This window comes from Nanorana parkeri, unplaced genomic scaffold (assembly GCF_000935625.1).
Source record: "Nanorana parkeri isolate BGI_ZX_2015 unplaced genomic scaffold, ASM93562v1 scaffold915, whole genome shotgun sequence".
Classification (NCBI taxonomy): domain Eukaryota; kingdom Metazoa; phylum Chordata; class Amphibia; order Anura; family Dicroglossidae; genus Nanorana; species Nanorana parkeri.
The window spans coordinates 28,958-50,373 of record NW_017307183.1 but is presented as its reverse complement, the minus strand read 5'-3'; the positions used below and the strand labels follow the sequence as shown (position 1 = coordinate 50,373).

The 21,416-nt window shown below is 43.2% G+C and overlaps 1 protein-coding gene across 3 annotated transcripts in view; it reads right to left on the bottom strand.

Moving 5' to 3' along the window:
• MBOAT7 (membrane bound O-acyltransferase domain containing 7) overlaps window positions 1-8,618 on the bottom strand; it is a 98,238-nt gene extending 89,620 nt beyond the window's left edge. For 2 of the 3 annotated variants that reach the window (XM_018566092.1, XM_018566094.1), the window contains exons 1-2: window positions 8,516-8,618; window positions 1,139-1,224 (exon numbers count right to left, since the gene is read on the bottom strand). In XM_018566092.1, coding sequence (XP_018421594.1) covers window positions 1,139-1,214 — 76 coding nt within the window. In that variant the 5' untranslated portion in view covers window positions 1,215-1,224; window positions 8,516-8,618. The remainder of the gene's footprint in view (window positions 1-1,138; window positions 1,225-8,515) is intronic. The other variant, XM_018566093.1, reaches the window with a different exon arrangement.
• Between the last annotated feature and the right edge of the window lie 12,798 nt (window positions 8,619-21,416).

The window sequence follows — 21,416 nt, the reverse complement described above, 5'->3', positions numbered from 1 at the left end:
CCCCCCCAACAAATGGGGGGAAAAACATGGGATCCCCCTAAAATTCCTACTAGACCCTTGATCCGAGCACAGGCCCGGCAGGAAAAGGGGGGGGGGACGACGACAATCCCCTCCCTGCCTCTTACCAGGCCACGTGCCCTCGGCATTGGGAGGGTGTCCCTATTCCGATGGGGCCAAGAGCCTCTTCCCCACAACCCTGACACGGTGGTTGTGGGGGTCTGTGGGTAGGGGGGCTTATTTGCATCGGGGTACCCCTTTAATTAAGGGGGCACCCAGATGCCACCCCTCCCCCTTGTGAATGCGTAAAGGGTGTCTGTACCCCTACTCATTCACTAAAGGGTTAAAAGTAAATAAACTACACTTTTAGAAAAAAACAGATACAATTTCTGACTATTCCATTTTTTTTTTTTTTTTTAAAGGATCCATGGATGTAATCCAGAGTCAATTATGATGCACGACGCCCACTGAAATATAAAAAGTCCCACCGCACGAAGACCCATCCGAACCCGACGGAAACTCGCCGCAAAATGACATCTTTGGGCAGAATGTATACAGATGGGCGGAACTCCCGAATGCCATTCTGTTCATGTCCAATGACAACTAAGAATGTAAAATGGGCGGAGCGAGCCGTGACATCACAGCGCTGCGCCCATTTGACATTCTCAGCTGTCATTAAACACAATAGCATTCGGCAGCTTCCGAATGTTATTCGGGTCTGTGAGCCAAGGTGTCATATGAATAGTATTATGACACCTCGGCTCACAGACCCAAACGGCATTCGGGAGCTCGCGAATAACATGTTAACAACGTGTTCATGTGCATTGACAGATGCAGATGAATCTTACAGGTTTGCATGCGTTTTAAATAACAAATGATTGCTTTCCACCAAGGAATGTTTTGTAAAAGTCACATTTATTGCTTTATAAATATACCCCGAATTGTCAAACCAGCACATTACTGTATATATTATTCATGGTTTGTGCTCTTTGTTTTGTGTATTAATAAGTACAAATAAGAACTTGTTTCCTAAAGCAACTTTTAAATTTGACTGGTGGTTTACGAAAAATAAAACACCAGTTCCTAAAATAATAATACTTTGATATATGAAGGACTATGAACAGGGAAAGAAATAACTTACTTGCATTCTTGAAGAGAAATCCCACAGGGATGGACAGCAGCAAAACACAAAGATACGTTATTTCCTCGGGGGACATAGTGAATCTCCTAGCAAGGAAACGGATATAAAAAAAAATCCTGAAATTATGATATTCCGTCATCACAAAAACACAGCATATATTACAGGAAGGGAAAATACAAAATGGCTAAATCATTAAAAAGAAAGAAAAATGGAACCAATTAGATTCCAGGTGCTACCTCTGTAATGCTGCGATTAAAGTGACACTTAACTGAGGAGTTAAATCTTAAAAATGCATCCCATTACCTTATTAACAAAAATGTTGCTTATTTGTGAATTAGTCAACTGTAAATCCTCAAATCAACTCTGAATTCGTGCCGACACTGTCCTTTCTTCTGGAGGGTGGCTATTTCTGTTCTCCATGGTCTCTGTGTGTGTTGTAAAGTAGTCACCACTCCAAGCTCGCTCCCGTGATGGACTACAATGTCAGTGCCATTTAGTAAACTAGAGGTGAGATTGTAGTCCATCACGAGAGTGAGCTTGCAGTGGTGGCTACTTTACAGGGACCATGGGGAACAAAAGTAGCCACCCTCCAGAAGGAAGGACAGTGTCAGCACAAATTCATAGCATCATATAAGCGATCAGCTGGCTGTAGAGCCATTCACCTTTCCATTTTTGTAACCCTCCCCTTTCAATAAAACCTGAACGTGTTAATTATTTTTAATATACCTTTTTTTAAATTTCTTTGTGTGGCCCTGTCCCCATTACCATTGTTGCTTAGACAAGAATTCTGTATGTGCGTTATAATGAATCGAAATTATTCGATTAAAAAAAATGTTGATTAATCGAACACGAAAATTTTAATCAGTAACAGCCCTAGTAATATCTTAATACCTAGATCTGAAAGTAGAAGTCTAGGAAATGGCCTGGTGGGCCGGATTCGGCCCCGGGGCCTTGAGTTTGACACATGTGCCCTAGTGGATGCGTGCGTTAAGCCGAGGGGGGCACTTTTCACCCAAAAAAATGGGCTGAAAATCTCGGCTTATACTCGAGTATATACGGTACGTGTTTTTACATGTTCCCGCCGGGAGCTGACAGCCGTTTGCACGTGTAATGACGGTGGGCAGATGGCAGCTGGTTAAAATAAAAAATAAAAGTTACAGTCCCCTGTGAACACACACATAGTAACGTAAACATGCCTCGGGTGAGCCCAACATATGAAAACGACAACTGCGCTGCACGTTGGGTATCAGGTGTCAGGCCCAACAACGCACAACCCCGTGATGTACTCTGCAGAGTACACTTTTTTGGCCTTAAATTTGAAATCCTAACCAAAGCTCAATCTCTGGGTTCCCTGGACTTTGATGGTGCTCATATATCCCAATTTCCGGATCTTTCCAGACATACCCTTGCCAAGCGTAGGGCTCTACGCCCTTTAACCAGAGCCTTACAGGAAGCCAACATATCCTATCGCTGGGGATACCCTTTTGGCTAAAAACAACTAGCGTTTTCATACCCTCAGCTCTCCTTCGGACCTGGAGACCTTGACTGCAGCCATGGGAATTCTCATGTCCTCTTTGGGTCACTGGCCAGACCCAGATCTACAATTACAGCCTTTTGCACCACCGAGCAGCGATAAGATAATGGTTCCTCCGAAGTCCTGCAGAGATCGCCGATCAATGCCTGCTTCCCCCGCGACATGACCATCTCCTTGGTGATTCTATTTTCTTTCTTCCTTTTGGAATAACTCTGCAACTGGATGTGCAGTGCTTGGGATTACCTGCCTTGAAGTCAAAGTTTTCCCAAGATGTCTTCATGGGAGTTATACTGTGCTCCTCACTACCAGTTTGTTCTGCTGCCTGTGTCCCGTTTCCACGCATTTTGGTGCTCGCCGATGGTGCCCGCTCAAACTCCTTTGTTGTCTACCACAACTTACGATTGTATCACTACCTCCGGACACAGGTTTCCTCTTTCCTCACCCTGTTATTTTATATGCTCAGCATGTTGCACGTCCAGTTTATGCAGTTTCTGATGTTGCAGATGTTGATTTTTCATACGTTTTATTATTTTACTTGACTCATCCTGTTGATTATATGTATATTGTTTTTTTCTCTATATCCACGCAGTCTCTGTGTGATCCGCCATATCTCAGGTCGGCGGGGACACCCTGTCGTATGGTACAGTCATATGGATTACTACTTCTCCTCCAATTCCATCCTTAGTTGGAACCCAAAATCTCATATCGGGTCTAAAATATGGTCTGACCACTTCCTGCTTTTGTTTGCCTTGTCTGTACCTGATACCTCTAAACGACTACCCACGTGGAGGTTGAATGAAAGCCTGCTGCGTGACCCTATTGTGATCTCTGATATACAGGACAACTTACGCTCCCTTCAATATGTTCACGTACAGGACCCCTCTTCTACCCCCTCCAGAGGGAGACGTTGAAATGTATTATTTTGAGGGGCACCTTGATTAAACACGGAGCCCGTCACAAGAAAGCCAAATCACAATACAATTACGTCTCTCCTGTCGGACATCTGTGATTTAGAACGGATCAATAAATCTAAACCCGATTATGTGACGCTTCAGAAACTGTCAGACAAACGTTCTGAGCTCTTGAGACTTATGTCCCTTTCTCATACACGCTATCGAGATGCCACTCTCCGCACCTTCCACGAATTTGGTAACAAATGTGGAAAACTATTGGCTAGATCCATGAGGCATTGACAAGCTCATATCATTATTTCTCAAATCACCTGTCCTACAAAAGGACGGGTCCATACTCCTGAGCAAACAGCTGAGGCCTTTCACCATTGTTACTCCACCTTATATAATAGCAAGCCCGCCTTCTCCTCCCCATCTAGTCGTTCGGCTGAAGACATGCGTACATATGTGTCCTCCACTTGTTTGCCCAAATTGTCTGACTCCACCATTGCTTCCCTGTCTGACCCTTTCACACCGACAGAAGTCACAGAGACTATTAATTCCCTACCTGCAGGAAAGAGTAACACTTCCTTTTATTATACTCAACTGCGTGACTCCCTATCCCCTATTCTGTTGTCGACTTTTAATGCAGTCTCTGACTCTTGCTCAATCACACCCCAAGCCCAAGAGGCTCACATCACTATGATACCAAAAGAACATAAAGAACCCTCAAACTGCGCTAGTTACAGGCCGATCTCTCTTAATGTTGATCTAAAACTCTACGCCAAAATTATAGCTAATCGCCTTAAATCATATTTCCCCTACTTAATTCACCTTGACCAAGTAGGGTTTGTTCCCAATAGAGAGGCTAGAGACAACAATATAAAATCTTTAACACTTATGTCTTGGGCAAAGGCGCAAAATATGCGTTTGTTGTCTGTCAGGGACTGAGCCGGCCCTTCCTCTTTGAGAGTCTTGCACAGATAGGCATTCCTTTAACATTACTCACTAAAATTGTGGTCCATTATGATATACCCTTTGCCCGGATTAGGGTTAAATGGCTTCCTTTCGGACTCTGTCCAAGTTCGTAATGGTACGCGACAGGGATGCCCGCTCTCCCCATATCTCTACATACTCGCTATGGAACACCTGGCAATAGCGATCAGAAATAACCCATTTATTCGAGGACTGAGACTAGGCCACCGAGAATACAAACTAGACTTGTTTGCAGACGATCTTCTGCCATATGTCTCCAATCCTGTGTGAGCCTTTCCCGCACTACTACGGGAATTTCACACGTTTGGCTCACTGAGCAACTTTAAAGTGAACGTACACAAAACAGAAGCGTTAAATTTCACCTTGGAGCAGCCCCTTCATATGGCAGGTACAGGCCCTAAAATATCTGGGTATTCTCTTGCCCTTCCGCCTGGAACTCCTCTATGACTTCAGGGGTGTGGAATTCCTATCGCCCGATGCCCGAAACAAGCAGTTTCAGGCACCGGGCGAGTAGTTTTTTTGTACATTTAGCCCTGCTCCGGACAAGCAGAGCTAAATTTACAGTGGGGAGCCGCCACTCGTTTTTATACAATTGATCTGATCAGATCACTTGTATGAAAGGAGCAGCGGCGATTGTGTCTTTTGGGGTTCCCGCCGTGGTTTTTGGGGTTCCCCGCTCCTCTGGGGGACCCATGACCACGGCACATGAGCTCACCGTAGAGCCCGTAGAACAGACGAAGAACGGACGTTCTTCGTCTGCTCTGTGTGATCACTGAGACCGAAGCCCTGTAATCACAACGCCACCTGTCTCAGCTATGAGGAACTGCACAGAACATCTGTGTTGGAGGGCAGGTTCCATAAAGAGGACCTGTCACCTCCAAATTATCACATAGGGGCTTTTAAACCCCTATGCGATAGGCATAAAATTAAAGTGGGGGAAAAGAAATCAATTATGTGCCATATTGTGGTAGCCAGACAGCAGAACTCTCTTACACGCACAATATGCATTAAAGGGCAAGTTCACTGGAAAAAAGGAATTACCCGATCAAATCTGGCCCGGTCTCTCCCAAATCAGCCCCCCCGCCCGCTATAATTACCTTTCGACAAACAGTCCTTACCCTCCGCCAGTACAGGTGCACTGCATTTTGAATTTCGCTCGCAAATTGCAAGCACTCAGTGGTCAGGTGAACATGGTGACCAATGAGAAGCATTATTTAGCACAGTCAAATACAGTTTTGATTAGGGATGTCCCGATGCACAGTATTTTTACTCGCCCAAATGCTCCGATACCTTCCCCAATACCGGAACTTCTGGCAGAGGAAGATTTCCTCTAACCGGCAGTGACGTAGGGGAACATGGAGCCAGCTTCAGTATCAGTGTTCAGCACAGCGGCTTCCCATTCATTCAGAAACTGCCGATAGTAAAATATTTACTATCAAGCCGTTTATGAACGGGAAGAAGCCTCTTTAGTAGTGAGTGCTACTCCCCATTCATAAATTCATGAATGAACAGGATGCAAATCACATTCTGTTCATTTATAACTGGGGACACATAGTACTATGTGTCAAGTTATTTACAAACACTGGAGTGATCAGACGATCACTCCGGAGTTTGTCCTTCACACAGAGGGTAGGTAGATATCACTGACATTTACCGATCCCCAGCTCGGCCACGCGCACCGCGGCTGTCATCCTGAAACTGACTGGATGACAGCAGCTGCTCTAGCTGTCATTAGCGGCTTGTGAGCCGCTGATGACAGCTATTAATTTAAAGGGGACAGTCTAGGGAACAGTTCTGCTATAAGGTCATGGTCGCTAAAGCGACCATGACCTTATAGCAGAACTGTAAATGCCATCGCCGTACGGCATACTGACCTGGCCAGCTGGGAACAGTTTTGTTCCGCCGTATGCCTTACGGCTGTGGCAGGGAAAGGGTTAAGGCCTCTTTCAGAAAGATGGCCCAACATAAGTCTATGGGCAGCCGGATCTAAACAGACGGGTGTCCATTTACGCCTGGTTGTCCCAGGCTTTAGCCAGGTCTGGAAAAATAAACGGTACAGTGTTTCTAGTCGCTGGACCTGATTGTGTCGGATCGAGGGGAAATCTGATGTAAAGGAAAAAACTGGACGGACACAGATGTCACAGCGGTGACATCCATTCCGTACCACTCCAATTAGGAGGGGATCCATGCCCTCCTGATTGGATAGTGTGAAAGGGGCCTAAGGTTTTTACTGACCAGCTAGCCCATGAGGCAGCAGTGAGCTACAGTGGAGCCACCCACCCCCTCCCAGAAGCATTGAAAGTGTTTGTTTTTTTTTCAGTAAAAGCTTTATTTTTAACAAATCACTTTTGCAGACAATTTGGACACAAAACCCAAGAGTTAAATCTTAAAAATGCATTCAAGTACCTTAACTATTAAATAGAATGTACCTTTTTTGTGCATCACTCGTCTGTAGATCTTCAAATCATCTCAGAATTGAAGGAGAACTATGGGGTAAGTGTTTTTCCCCATAGTTCTCCTCAGGGTCACAGGAGGACATAAACTAGCATCCTCCCGTTACCCAAAGCTCAGAATACCGCGAGCTGTAGCTGAGACTGCCGCAGCCGGGACGGATCCCGACATTGCTGTCGAGATCCACCCAGCTGCGTGATTGACAGCTGGTTCTGCCTATCTAGAGGCAGAGCCAGCTGTATCTGCCCCCTCCCCGTTCGTTCCTCCAGTCAGCGCTGGGGGATCGGACCGGGGAGGGGGAAACCCTGCAGGGAGTGGTGAGTGACAGTCACAACTCACAGGATCAAGAAGTGAGCGAGCAAAGCTATGTGTTCGCTCACTTCCCGATCTATTGAGCTGACGTGTGACAATTTCATTGTCACACGTTGGCTCGAACTATGAGGTTGAGTGAAAATCACTCACCTCATAGTTCTCCTTTAATACATCAGGACACTGTCCTTCCTTCTGGAAGGTGGCTACTTTTGTTCTCCATGGTCCCTATGTGTTGTAAAGTAGCCACAGCTTCAAGCTCACCCCTGTGATGGACTACAATCTAATGTTTAGTTTACAAATTTGTATTGTAGTCCATCACAGGAGTGAGCTTGGAGCGGGGGCTACTTTACAACACACACAAGGGACCATGGTGAACAAAGGTAGCCACCTTCCAGAAGGGGGGACGGTGTCAACACAAATTCAGAGATGATTTGCGGATCTACAGCTGAGTGATACACAAATAGGATACACTTTTGTTAATAGTTAAGGTCCTTGAAAGCATTTTTAAGATTTATGCCTGAGTTTAGCATTACTTTAAGGGGGAGGGGTAAATAGCACACACCTTCCATTTCCATGGAAGGTCCACTCTAGCACTGCATGCAAGACAGGCATTTTTAAGGCCGGTGCAGACCTGAGCAAACCAGGACGCACATCCCGGGATCACGTGGTTGTGCACAATTGCAGACAGCTATTGCCGCGCGGCACCATTGATTGCAATGGGGTACATCCGTGCGACAAACGCAGAAAAAAGGTAGAGGTACCTTTATTTTTGCGGTATACGCAGAATCGCAGCAGGGAACCGCACGATCCACCCGGCACACCTGGGGTGCCATCAAAAAATAATGGCACCCACAGCGCAAGCATAGGTGATGGGCGACTCCGTGACCGCGTGGCAATCCACGCGGTATCCTGCACGGTCACAGATCGCCCAGGTGTGCACGGCCCTCAAGAAAAAAGAAAGCCATGAGCTTCAGAGAAATATAAAAGTATGGTGCATAAAAGACGTAGGGTAGAGATCACTGCTCTACTACAGGTACACACTGGCTGCCACCAGGCACATAACAACTTACTACGACCTATTCTTCACTGTGTAGCACTGCAGACAGAGAAGTGACACCACAGACAAGCAACAAATGAGTGCCAGCAATTTGATTGTCAGGGACGCGTTAATAATGGCTTCTGCCTGAGGTTTACCTGCTAATATTTGCTTGCGAACCAGATCAGCTGCAGGCTCTGTTTAATGAGTAGTCATTCATTAAGAAATCCGAGGCAACAAGGAAATGCAGTCTTCCCACCTCCTATCTGTGCTCACTGATCCTAGTGATCTCACCAGCCCCACCCCACACCTTCGGCGCTCATTGGCTGACGCTACAAAATACTGACTCCTCATTGGTTATCAGTCAGTCACATAATTTTTTTAGAGGCGGAATTTGCGTTTTCTGCGTAAGCCACGCTGTGGTTATTTAACTCATTGTTTTCGTTCCCACGCAGGTAATGAAATGCACTGTGCATTTTGAGCCCACTTTGCCTGCCCGCTCTACTGATTTGGTGGACTTTAGAGCACTTAAACCTGATCGTGCATTTCAATTTATTTTTACTTAACTGGATGGATAAAACACTTCTTTATATACAAATACATATCTCCCTATTTTCGTAGGACTGTTCCTCTTTTGAAACCAAATATGGCCTGCTTTCTTCCTTAGTTGTCTCACTTTTTGGGATTATGTGAAGACTTCTATAAAAACTGATTTATTTAACCACTTCAGTACTGGCATGTTACACCCCCTGCATTATCAGGCCATTATTCACTGTTCATCACTGTACAAGTTTGGCTGAGAATTCCTCCATCATGCAACGCTAACATAATTTGTTTTATATAATTTTTTGGGGGACAAACAGAGCTTTCTTTTCATGGTATTTAATAACCACTTTTTTTTAAAAATTGTTTACTATATACAATTTTAAAAAAACGTTATTTTTTAATAAATCATAGCAAATAAAAATGTCAGGAGAGTACCCCCAGAATGACCCCTTTTATGGAAAGTAGACACTCCTGGTAATAGTGCACAAAATACAATAAATGTACAGTTAATAGACAGAGGGAGTGGAAGGTTAATGTACAGGCCACATACACTGGGAGGATGGAGATGAAGGGGTTAATGTATAGATGTACATGATAAGGTGGGTGAAAGGGTTAATATACAGGTGAGAGATTGAATGGATCTAACATAGGCAGGAGAGGATGGGTGTTAAAATGATCTGAATTTATTTATTTTTTTCGCTGCTGCAGCTTGTTTTTCCTAGGCAGTAATGAATAAATAACCCATCCATTTACTACTCCCTCCACTCTCCCCTGCCTCTGATGCACACAGATCGGCAAGGCGTCCGTGAGTGGCCCTTGCAGGGTCCGTCACCATATCAGAGTACAGTACAGTTGAAAGAACTTGGTACGGTCCAGCCCTGACCCCCCCCCCCCTGTACAATTGCGGTATATGGTACCGTCCTGTGTACGTGCAGAAAGGGTTTATTTTTTCTTGGGGGGCTGAGCTTGCTTTTTAGCGGGCGGGCGGGAGTGGAGGCTGCTGCAGTGGAAAAGTAAGCAAGCAGATGTCTGGGGCTGGGGGGGGACGGGGGAGTGTTTTGCAGAGGACAGCAGAGCAGCCATTACCAGCCAATCAGCATCGAGCCGGCCAAACAGATCTGATAATATGGTGACACAACCTTCATCCTGCAGACACCTCATTCCCCTCACATCACACCCATATCCATCCTCAAGAGCAGTCGTCACCTTACCACACATGTCCCTCTGCCAGCTATGCAGACACCACTCTCCAAGCCGCTTTACCTCTCCTGGATCTGCCCACCTCTCAGTCTCACGAGATGAACAAATGTCGCCTGACTTCGGTGTGTGTACAGCGCATTCTCCTCACACCCAAATCCATCCTTAAGAGCAGTCATTATCATACTACAGCTGTCCTTCGGCCAGCTGGGCAGACACCGCTCTCCAAGCCGCTTTACCCCTCCCAGATCTGTCCACGTCTCAGTCTCAATCTGAAATGTACCTTGGTGTCCTTCACTAAGGTCTGTAATTTGGAAAATGTCCGCCACAGGAGGCTTGTTCCGTGCCTATCCCTGCTGATGCAAGAGGAAGGGGAGAGCTTGATCACTGTGATAACTAGGTATGCATTGAAACTTCTAAATGCCGAAAGATGGTATGAAATTGCGGTGCATGCCTAGTTTCTCTCCCCTTCGTAAAGCGCTGCTGTGTCCCCTCTGACACAGCGCACCGTCCAGCGGGCAGGAGAAAAACTGTCAGGACACCGAGCGGGGGTGGGAAGGAGAGCACTGTGAACAGCCAGGTGTCCTGTGACAGATCAGGATGGAGAGCGGTGTGGGGGCAGAGACAGCTCTGCGCTGTTACAGGAGGCCAAACCGGCGGTGCGGGAGGAGTCAGCTGTCAAAGGAGACCAAGCTTTTCTCCCGCATCGCCGGCTCAGCCACCTGTGACAAGCAAGTAAGGATGGAGAGCGGGTACTAGCAGTGAGCGATCAGCTGATCGCTGACTGCTTGTAAATAACTGAGGACATAGTATGTTTACTCTGTCCCCAATTATGAATGAATGGGAAGTGCTTTATATCACGTCCTGTTCATTCATGATTGTGGATATGGTAAACATACTATATCCACACGTTATGAATGAACAGGAACACTCAGTATAGAGGTTTCCTGTTAATGCATAACAGGGGCTGCAGAAAAAGATATTGAGGGCTCTGTACCCTCAATGTCTTTTTCTATTTTAAAAGGAAAATATCAAGGGTCTGTTTAGACCCCTAATATTTCCTCAAAGCTCTCGACAATAAAGTAAAATAAAAATTAAAAATATTTAATAAATAACAATAAAATATTAAAAAATAATTTTCAAAAGTTTAGGAAAAATAAATAAAAATAAAAATATTTTTAAAAAATGTAAAAAGGTTACAAAAAATAATTTTCTGTTTCGGTCTGGCAATTTTTTTATTCTCAGTTTCGGTCAGAAAATTATATTTCGGTGCACCTGTAGTGATAACCAATTGGTTATCACAGCCATCACATGACACAGAGCTGGTCCAATCGGCTCTGTGTCAAACTCCTCTCCACTGTCTAATAAGCTGGGGTCAAGTTGGGGGTTTGATATTGCTGCCCGGGGGTTATTTTTGAATAATTCTTTATAATATTTCCCCCCAAGCAGCAATAATAATTACCCACCAAGGCAGCAATAATACATTTTGCCAGCGCGGCCCGAATACAGATGGTGTGAACAGGCCCTATGAGCATGCACTACTTTTGGTACCATGTGTTGCGGTGGGATCAAACGCATTGTAACCACGAGGTGCGTTTAGGGTGCCATTCAAATGCCACACTGTAACTCATGGTAGGTGTGATGCATTGTAGCATGCGTTGAATGCACGGAACCTAGTGATTAACACACCAGGGCCCTGTAGGGTAGGATTTACGGGGCCCCATAATTTCTAATGGCGGCCCTGGGGGCTCCTGCTGCAAAAGGTGACTCTGATGTGAAGAGGGGGAAATCTTGATTTGAAGGGAGCACTTTGATGTGAAGGGGAAACCCACTTTCTTGTGTGTTTTTGCGTGGGGTCCCCCTTAAAATATACAGTCATGGCCAAAAGTTTTGAGAATTACACAAATATTAATTTTCACAAAGTCTGCTGCTTCATTTTGTATGATGGCAATTTGCATATACTCCAGAATGTTATGAAGAGTGATCAGATTAATTGTAATTAATTGCAAAGTCCCTTTTTGTCATGTAAATTAACTTAATCCCCCCCCCAAAAAACATTTCCACTGCATTTCAGCCTTGCCACAAAAGGACCAGCTGACATCATGTCAGTGATTCTCTCGTTAACACAGGTGTCAGTGTTGATGAGGACAAGGCTGGAGACCACTCTGTCATGCAGATTGAGTTAAGATGCCCATACACCATAAGCTGGCCATACACCTTACAATTATCTTCAGATTTTCTGTGGTCAGATGGAAAAAGTGCAACAGATTGGCCCAGGTGGAGATTACTCCATCCACACAGTTAAGTGTAGCTGGAGGAATCTGTTGCCCCTTTTCCATCTGACCAAAGAAAATCTGCAGATAATTGTAAGGTTTATGGCCAGCTTTAGAATAACAGACTGGAAGCTTTAAAATGAGGGTGGTGTTTGAAATCATTGTTCTTCCTCTGTTAACCATGGTTATCTGCAAGGAAACATGTGCAGTCATCATTGCTTTGCACAAAAAGGGAATCACAGGCAAGGATATTGCTGCTACTAAGATTGCACCTAAATCAACCATTTATCGGATCATCAAGAACTTCAAGGAGAGAGGTTCCATTGTTGTGAAGAATCCAGTAATAGCACTTCCCAGACCTCACCTTAGGCGAACTGAGTCCACGCCCCCCAATTATTCAATTAGAAAACCATTTACAATATTAATATTGTGATGGGGTATATTCAGAGAGGACTCAGATATATATAGTTAATAGAAATGTATTGAAATTCTTATTTTTAAAAATCATTTAGTTAGATACAATTAATTTGAAGTAGTGCTCGTATGCATCTCAGAATTGCATTTCTCTATCCCTAAGACTATTGCTGATTCATATATTTACATACCATAATACTTTCAAAATGTATACATTCATAAACATATTTGTATTTCATACAGTTCTTTACAGATATAGCACTATTTGATGAATCCCCTACGCGTTACGCTCACATAGGCTTCTTCAGGGGGGTTATTTTGTTTGTTTGTATAAATCGGTTTTCAGCAATAATCTGTTTTTTAAACATATAATGCAATGTATATTATTATTAATACATAGGGCAGAATAAACATATAATACAATATGTATCAATACAATTCAATTCATTTCTAATATATAAATATATAAAAAATTCATCATTTTTCATTAGTCACTAAAATATATTATTTTTCATTATTAGCTTGACTCAACATTAATTCATGGGATACATTATTCAAATTAATTGTTTGTCAATCAAAGTCAGTTCATCTCCAATACATATATTTGATCATTTTCATTTGTCATTAATTTATCCATTATCAACTTCATTAGACATTGGTTCATTTGGTTCATGGAATGTATTATTCATTAATTAGATTCATCCAGCATACATAAAATGATAGTTCATCATCATTAATTGTTAAATCATATTGTTTTAAATAATGTTTTTTTGGTCTAGATATGTCAGAGAATATTATTCACCATAAATGTATATTGTTCGTTTTATTACCTTTGTTTCTATTCGGCTATTAATCCCGGGATCGCAGGATCATGGAGAGGTCTTTCTCCCAGGGAGATGGGAATTCCCTCATCAACCCTAGAAAATATCACACGGCGGAGCCAGAGACGCACAAGGAGTCCAGTGCTGCCTGACAAGAATATCTAAAAACACTGAAGCAGCAGACTTTGTGAAATTTAATATTTGTGTCATTCTCAAAACTTTTGTCCATGAGTGTATGCCATTTTATATTGGGGTGCCTTGATATTTTGCATAGTTTTAAAGGGTGCTGTGGGTAAAAAAATGGTTGAGAAATAGGGCTGCAACTATCGATTATTTTCATGATAGACTAGTTGGCCAATTATTTTTTTGATTGGATTAGAAAAAATACCATCTTTTTATTTTTTAATTATTGTATTCTTTTTTTCTTTTTTTTTTAAACTTTACTGCTGGGGGCTCTAGGGAAATATCAGAGGTCTAATCCTGGATATTTCCCTTTTAAAATAGAAAAAGAGATTGAGGACACAGAGTCCCCTGTTATAAATGAACAGGAATCCTCTATACTAAGAGATTGAGTCCACAATCTTGTCCCCGGTTATAAATGAACAAAAAGGCTCTATACTGAGTGCTTCTGTTCATTCATAACTTGTGGACACAGCAGAATTTGTCAGGCCGAAACCAAAAATTACTGTTTTTCCACCTTTTTTCATTTTTTTTTTACATAATTGTACGTATTATATTAGACATTTTAATAATTTTAATGGATTTAAAATTGTCTGAATTGAAAAACATTGAAAAGCCAATATATTAAAATAACCAAGCTTTTAATAAAAATAAAAAAGCCAGATCAGCAGTTTATAGTTAGCCATAAATATGGGTCCGAGAATTATTGCTCTCACCCTGCCGCATGTGGCAGTGCCTGACATATGTAGCTCAATCTTCGTTTTCATACACATAGTTACATAGTATTTGAGGTTGAATAAAGACACAGTCCATCAAGTTCAACCTTTGTGTGTCTGTGTGTGATTGTGCATGTGTGTGTTTGTACGCGACTCCCTGTGTGGTCTAGTTGTTAAGAGTACCTGTACCCCTGTATGTTATGGTCTCTGAGGAAGGTATCTAAATGCTTTTTGAATTATTCAATACTCTCTGCTGATACCACTGCTTGTGGCAGTGAGTTCCAGATTTTAACCGCTCCAACTGAAAAAAAGCCCCTATGCCCCTTGTGGTTAAATCTTTTCTCCGCCAGTTTTAGGTGGTGGCCTCTAGTCTTTGTTATGGAATTTACCGTAAGCAGTTTATTGCTGCTGTTGTCATCACCACTAAACATTTTGTACATCAAAATCATGTCCCCACTTAATCTCCTCACTTCAGTGTGAACAAGTTTAACTTTAGTAACCTTGTCTCATAGCTTTGGTCCTCTACTGGTTTGTTTTTTTTAATGCTTTTTGTTCTTTGATGTAAAGATTGTTTTTTTTACATTTGTCCTGGCTCTTGATTGATGTTAAGTTACCTCCATTGGGGTCGCACAGTTTTGTGAACTCAGCGTAAGTTGCTTGGTAAAATATATACAGTAGGTACTGTATATATTTTTGGTAATATATATATTCCTTTAGATTTCAATCGGTAAAAATGCGAATGGAATGCGAACTAGTATGAGCCTGCATGACAGAGGATGGCTTAGTTATCCACTCCACCACCCCTTCTGTATGTTGTGGCTGAAGAACATGGCCAGCACCAGATAAAAAGGACAAGTGTGCCCTGCCTGCAGAGGATGGACCATGTCCACGACCGCTACTTTTGCCTGTGGACACAGAGGCTGCCTGCCCTCTTATAGCTGCATGGAAGCGTGTGCCTCTCCTTGTTAGCCTTTCAGACATGATGCGAATTGCAATAGACTGCAATAGTAAACTGCTGTCATAGACTGCTGTCATAGACTGATTGCTACAATAGACTACTACAATTGACTGACTGCAATAATAGACTGATATAGAATATCTCTCTCTTTAACTCCAGCAACACACTACATAAGGCTGCGGTGTAAGCAGCCTTATATAGTGTGGTTCTGGGACTTAGCTGTAAGCCATGATTGGGCAAAGTCATCATGACTTTGCCCAATCATGGCTCTTACAGAGCACTGTGCCGTGATTGGGCAAAGTCTAGCACCTGACCTGTGGTCAGGTGCAAGGCTTTAGCCAATCAGGGCTTCACAAGGCGCAGTGCCTTGTGGGGCGCTCGACAGGTGAATAGCCCACCGAAAGCCCTGATAGTTTGTGTGTTTGCCGAACATCAAGCCCAACCCTACTCATCACCATCTCATAATTCTGAAAGCATTACATGCCTTGTCCTTGTTCCTTTATGATGACTTTGAGGTATTTTTCTACATTTTTTTTTATTTCCCAACAGGTGCAACATGAATATTTAGCATTATTCTGTTTCTTTTTTATAGGGATGCAACAATACAGTTTTTTCGCACTGCACATTACAGAGCACTGTGCAGTGCGCAGCGAACCGCCTGCCGAACACCCTGACACTTTGTGTGTTCCCCGAACACACGAACTAGCGATGTTCATGTCGAACCGTTGTTCGACTCGAACATCGTGCCCATCACTAATAAGGAATAGAAAATTTCAAGAAGATTACATTGGAAATAAGGAAATAGTTGGATATAAGATACTCAGTGTAGTTTTAGTATACTGAAGATATATGCTACTTAAGACAGTCTCCTCCGATAAGACATAGACATTTATGAAGACCATCTACAGTATTTCCAGGATACACATACATTACATTACAAAATTGTAGAAACATTTAACAATGTAATTATGCAATACAAGATATGTTTTAGTATCATTAGGGGGAGATACACAGGTGAATGAAACTCATCGCGTTCTGCAAAATTAAAAAAAAAATTGTTCTCATGTGACAGCATCAGAACAGGCAATTGGCTGTTCAGTTCTGCCATATCCTCTGACGCTACCACAGATGAACCAATGCAGATTGGTGTAGCTCAAGTGTAATGTACTCACCGTTCTGTGGCTGGGAACGTAGTAAATGAGAGCTCTGGACCTTCCTACCGGCCAATCGCAGCGGCCGACGTCACTCCTTTCCTCCCTCTCCAGTTGGCTGCATGTTTGTAGCCAGGTAATTTGAAATACTCGGCATTCTAGTATTCCTGTGGACGCCGAGTACTTCTACTACCGGCAATACTGCTATACATCCTGATAAGTACATCTGGCCTAGCCGCTCTGGACTGCTTGCTTTTTGGGGGAACCCTCTCCACACCAGCTTGCCTCTCCTCACCCTCGCTATCCTGGATATCTCCCTGCAAGTTATTGATCCACACCACCTCAGCTGCTGCTTCCAAGACATTAATCCTCTCCATCCTGGCTTGCCACACTTCCTTCATATCCTAGTGACACAGGTGCGTTTCCACCTATCCTGGACTTACCTTATACAGCCTGCTACATACTCACCAGACTATGCTGCGCTCATCTGCATCCTTCAGTGATCGCCAAAAGCAAGTACCGAGCTTTAACTCTGATCAAATGCATACTCAGTAATTTAACTCCATGTATGCTCTACTTGCTATAGTTATGTGATCTATTACTGATTCAACTGTTTAAGGTATACCTCTCAGGTGTAATGGAGGGGTAGAACCTCCTTATAAATCAGTGTATCTTCTGGGAGGACTTCCAAGAGTTAATTGAACTGCCTGATATTAACCACAAAGTCGTATGAAGTAATACTGCCTTCTTAGTATTGTGGACTTTTACTTTAATCCTGTTTCAAGTTGTACATACTACCTCCATTACCACATCCAAGGAATTGCAGAGCCTCTGAGTAAGTTGACCCAGTTGTTAACCCCTGCAGTTGTGATCCATAGGGAGTATAACACACAAGTCATTACACTGAGGACCTCTCTGAAGTTAATAAATATTGTCGTAGGTCTAAGGGACTATGCTTATATTGTGGAAAGCCAGGACATCAAGTGAGAGAGAATTTAAAGTCAAATCAAGTCCTAGTGGAGGTAAGCAATCTATTACATCCTCCACCTCACAACAATTGCTACATGCCATGTCCTCTCATTTAATCATCTCCCTCTCTACAGTAGAATAAGAAACCTGTGAATCTCCATGGAATTATCAATTCTGGAGCAAGTGGCTGCTTTATGGATACTACATTAGCTAAAGCTTTATCACTGCCTACTACTGTAGCGCTCACCCCCAAAGGAGCCGCTGAATATTGAAATAGGTTCTCCTACCTGTTGGTTCCAGCTACCGGTCCCCTTTGATCAGCAACAGCACACCGACACTCACGGACAGAACGGCTCGAGTCTTAGGGTCTTTTTAGGGTATTTATTTGCAACATCAATAGGAGAGAGAGGGTTTAGGGTCTGTAGGATGCCCTTGGAATCTTCTGAGGACAGCTTTCTCCCCTAAGGCTTAATAAGAGACTGTAGGTTTTTGATCACGAGGACCTCTGCAAAAATCCTGGAACAAAACAGAGAAATAGCATCCTATCTGACTATATAGCTATGGGTGGCCAAACCACAGTATACATTTAGTCCATTTAAACACAAAAATTCTTCTTGGTAGAAACAAACCCGTTTACGAAAAAATCAACCGTTGCAAACTGTCCTGAGGTATATCCGCTTAACCAAAGGGTCAAGCAAGCTGTAACAAAGGCAGAGGAGCCCCTCCGCAATTCAGTAGTGACACATCACGAACTGAGGTAACTTCGTTCAGTATTGAATAAATTCAGACTTGTCTGCCACCTAACTTAGGCAGAGTACAGTCAATGTATAACATGAAGCATCAAAAACAGCAAACAGTGGGGTGACAGGCAACTGAAGGCAGAATGCTCACTTGTAGAAGTGTGGATCTGGAACTTGCACCATCTTGCCTTTGGAATCAAATATGTTAATGGAATATTCTTGATCCTTGTGACCAGCCGTTACCACCACCACTTTATCTTTGAAGATGTAACGCCCCAGGCTCCAGCTCTGCCTGCAGCACAGGAACTTTTCCCAGAACTTTGGGTAACTTGCAATCCTGCAGGGTTTGGGCACTCCCAAGTACTCCCACACCTCATTATCACACCAAGCATTTCTCTTGACTTCAATCTCTTCCATCACAGCTTTAGGCACATAGGGGTACTCGTATCCATACTCAAGAGTGACCCTGTTATTCACAACTCTCTGAAGTCTAGGCAATCTTGGTAACGTATCCACATTCCCTTTTCCTGTCGGGACACATGAATCCCATAATGCAGAGCTCTGTATAATCAGTATCTAGACTGGTTACAGTCCAGGTATCTCTAAATTGAATAGCGACATTTTAGAGGGCGCTACACTACCAATACAGAAGTACCTACACAAATACAGTTAATAGATGGAACTTCTTTGAAATCTGGTCCCATTACAAGAGGTGCACCGAAATGAAAATGTCAAAACCGAAATTAAACTGAAAATGTTTTTTATTTTAACTTTTTCAAATTTTTAAAAATATTTTATTTTTATTTCTTTTTTATCAACTTTTTATTTTTTTTATATTTATTTAATTTTTATTTAAACATTTTAATTTTTTAACTTTACTTTTAGGTGCTTTGGGGAAACATTGTTCCACCATATTTATTCCCAGAGAATTTTTGTACAAGTCATTCTGAATTGAGAAAGCTGGTTGGATGACCAGTGAAACGTCTTCAAGAAAAATACAGCAAGTCCAGTTGCCTTGACTTATTTTTTACAGATATTCCATGAACTGGATGAATGAGAACCTTCACAGACATTGTAGAAAAGTGTCAGGGGGGATGGGTAGCATCCTGCATTAACCACTGCCACTATAGAATTGCACAATATTTTGATTCTCACCCTTTATTTTTATAATTAAGAAGTAGGGTAACTATCAGGCAGAACTGTGTCCAGAACAACCTTATGAAGGTGTGTTTATCACTCAGGGCCCGTTCACACTGTCCAGTGCGTTCATCGCACAGTCTCATTGGATAAACGCAATGGATAGCATAAACATAGGCTCCCTGCATTCTGTGGCAGGAGGAGGTGTGGTGGTTCCATTCATGTCAATGGCACTGCAGATACACCTCTTACCCGCAGTGCGATCGCCCGGAACGTGTGGAAATCAGGCATGCACTATTTTTTTGTTGTTATTGCACTGCAATAGGAAACAGTGTATTGTGGTACCACACATTCCAGTGCAGGTGGGAGGTGTGTCTGCAGTGCCGTTGACATGAATGGAACCACCAGGCCCCCTCCCCACCCCTGATCGAGTGATCACAGTTGCAATGCTTTCCAGGCTTGAATGCAAAAATTAAAGAAAAACTGTAAATATTATTAAATATGCATTTCTTAATTTTTGCAAAAGGTGAACTTAGCCATTAAATATTGGTGATTTAAAACAATTGATCTTCGCACATTTAGGGCTTGTTCACACCAAATCCAGTGTGTTCCCACAGTGTGATCACCTGCACAGGAACACATGGCACAGCAGTGCCCATGGTGCAGTGCGATCACCAAAAATATTGCAAGCGATCGCACTGCTGTGCCATGCGTTCGTTGTGGGTGATCGCACTGCAGGACTGCACTGGATTTGGTGTGAACAAGCCGTAAATGTTGTGCGAAGATCGATTGTTTTAAATCACCAATATTTAACTGAGAAGTGACATATGCAGAGCAGAGCAGGAATAATGACAACCATCATTTTCAATGTTCATGATTTTCTATAATTTTTTTAAATTAAAGCTCTTATGCTCACCAGTTCTGAAAACACAGCCCACTTTGAGAATTCTCTCTCACCACACGCCTGCCGCCCACAGCCCTGAACAGCTCTGCGCCGCACACACATCCAGCCTGTATAGTGGAGGATCAGGCCGTGGCCTGGTGTCACCCTACTGGCGGGTAACAACAGCCAGCCCACAATGTACCCCAGGTCTGTGTTCCACAGTGAAGTTTAACTTCTGGAGGGACAGAAAGCATCTGGTTACTCTGACATTAGTGCATCTGTTCTGTCTCTTCCAGGTCAATGGGCATGGTCTGACACCAACCGGAACTTCCTGCCTAACAGAAAGTATCTCAGAGAATTCAAGGCCCACTTTATGACCAAGCACTCCTGCTCTTCTCTGCTGCTGTCAGCTTCCTACATGGGGTTCTTCCCCATTGTCCTCTTGAGACAGCACGGCCCCTAAACCCTCACTAAAGGCATCTGTTTGTACAATTAACTCTCTTCTAAAATCTGGCACTACCAGTACTGGATGCACAAATGCTTCTTCGGCACTGGCATTCCACTGATTCATCACTAACTTCCTGCCTCTCATCAGGTCAGTCAGTGGTGTAGCAATAGAGGCAAAATTAAGGACAAACTGCTGGTAATACCCAACTATGCCCAGAAAAGCACAAACCTGTTTCTTCGTCAGGGGGCGAGACCAGTGCTGAATGGCTTCTACTTTGTTAATTTGCGGTTTCACTAGACCTCTACCTACAACATATCCCAGGTACCTAGCCTCTTCCATCCCAATAGCACACTTCTCGGGGTTAAGTATAAACCCTCCTTTCGTTAGAGAGTCCAACACAGCCTGAACCCAGGGAAAATGGGACTCCCAATCTGTACTGAAGATGACAATGTCATCCAGGTAGACCAAGGTATACCTCAGGTGAGGGCAGAGAGTCCTATGGTTTGTTCTTTGGAAGGTGGCAAGAGCATAGTGTAACCCAAAAGGCATCCTCTTATATTGGAAATTACCCTTAGGAGTGGAAAAAGCAGTCTTCTCCCTGGCTTCCTTGGTCAAGTGTATCTGCC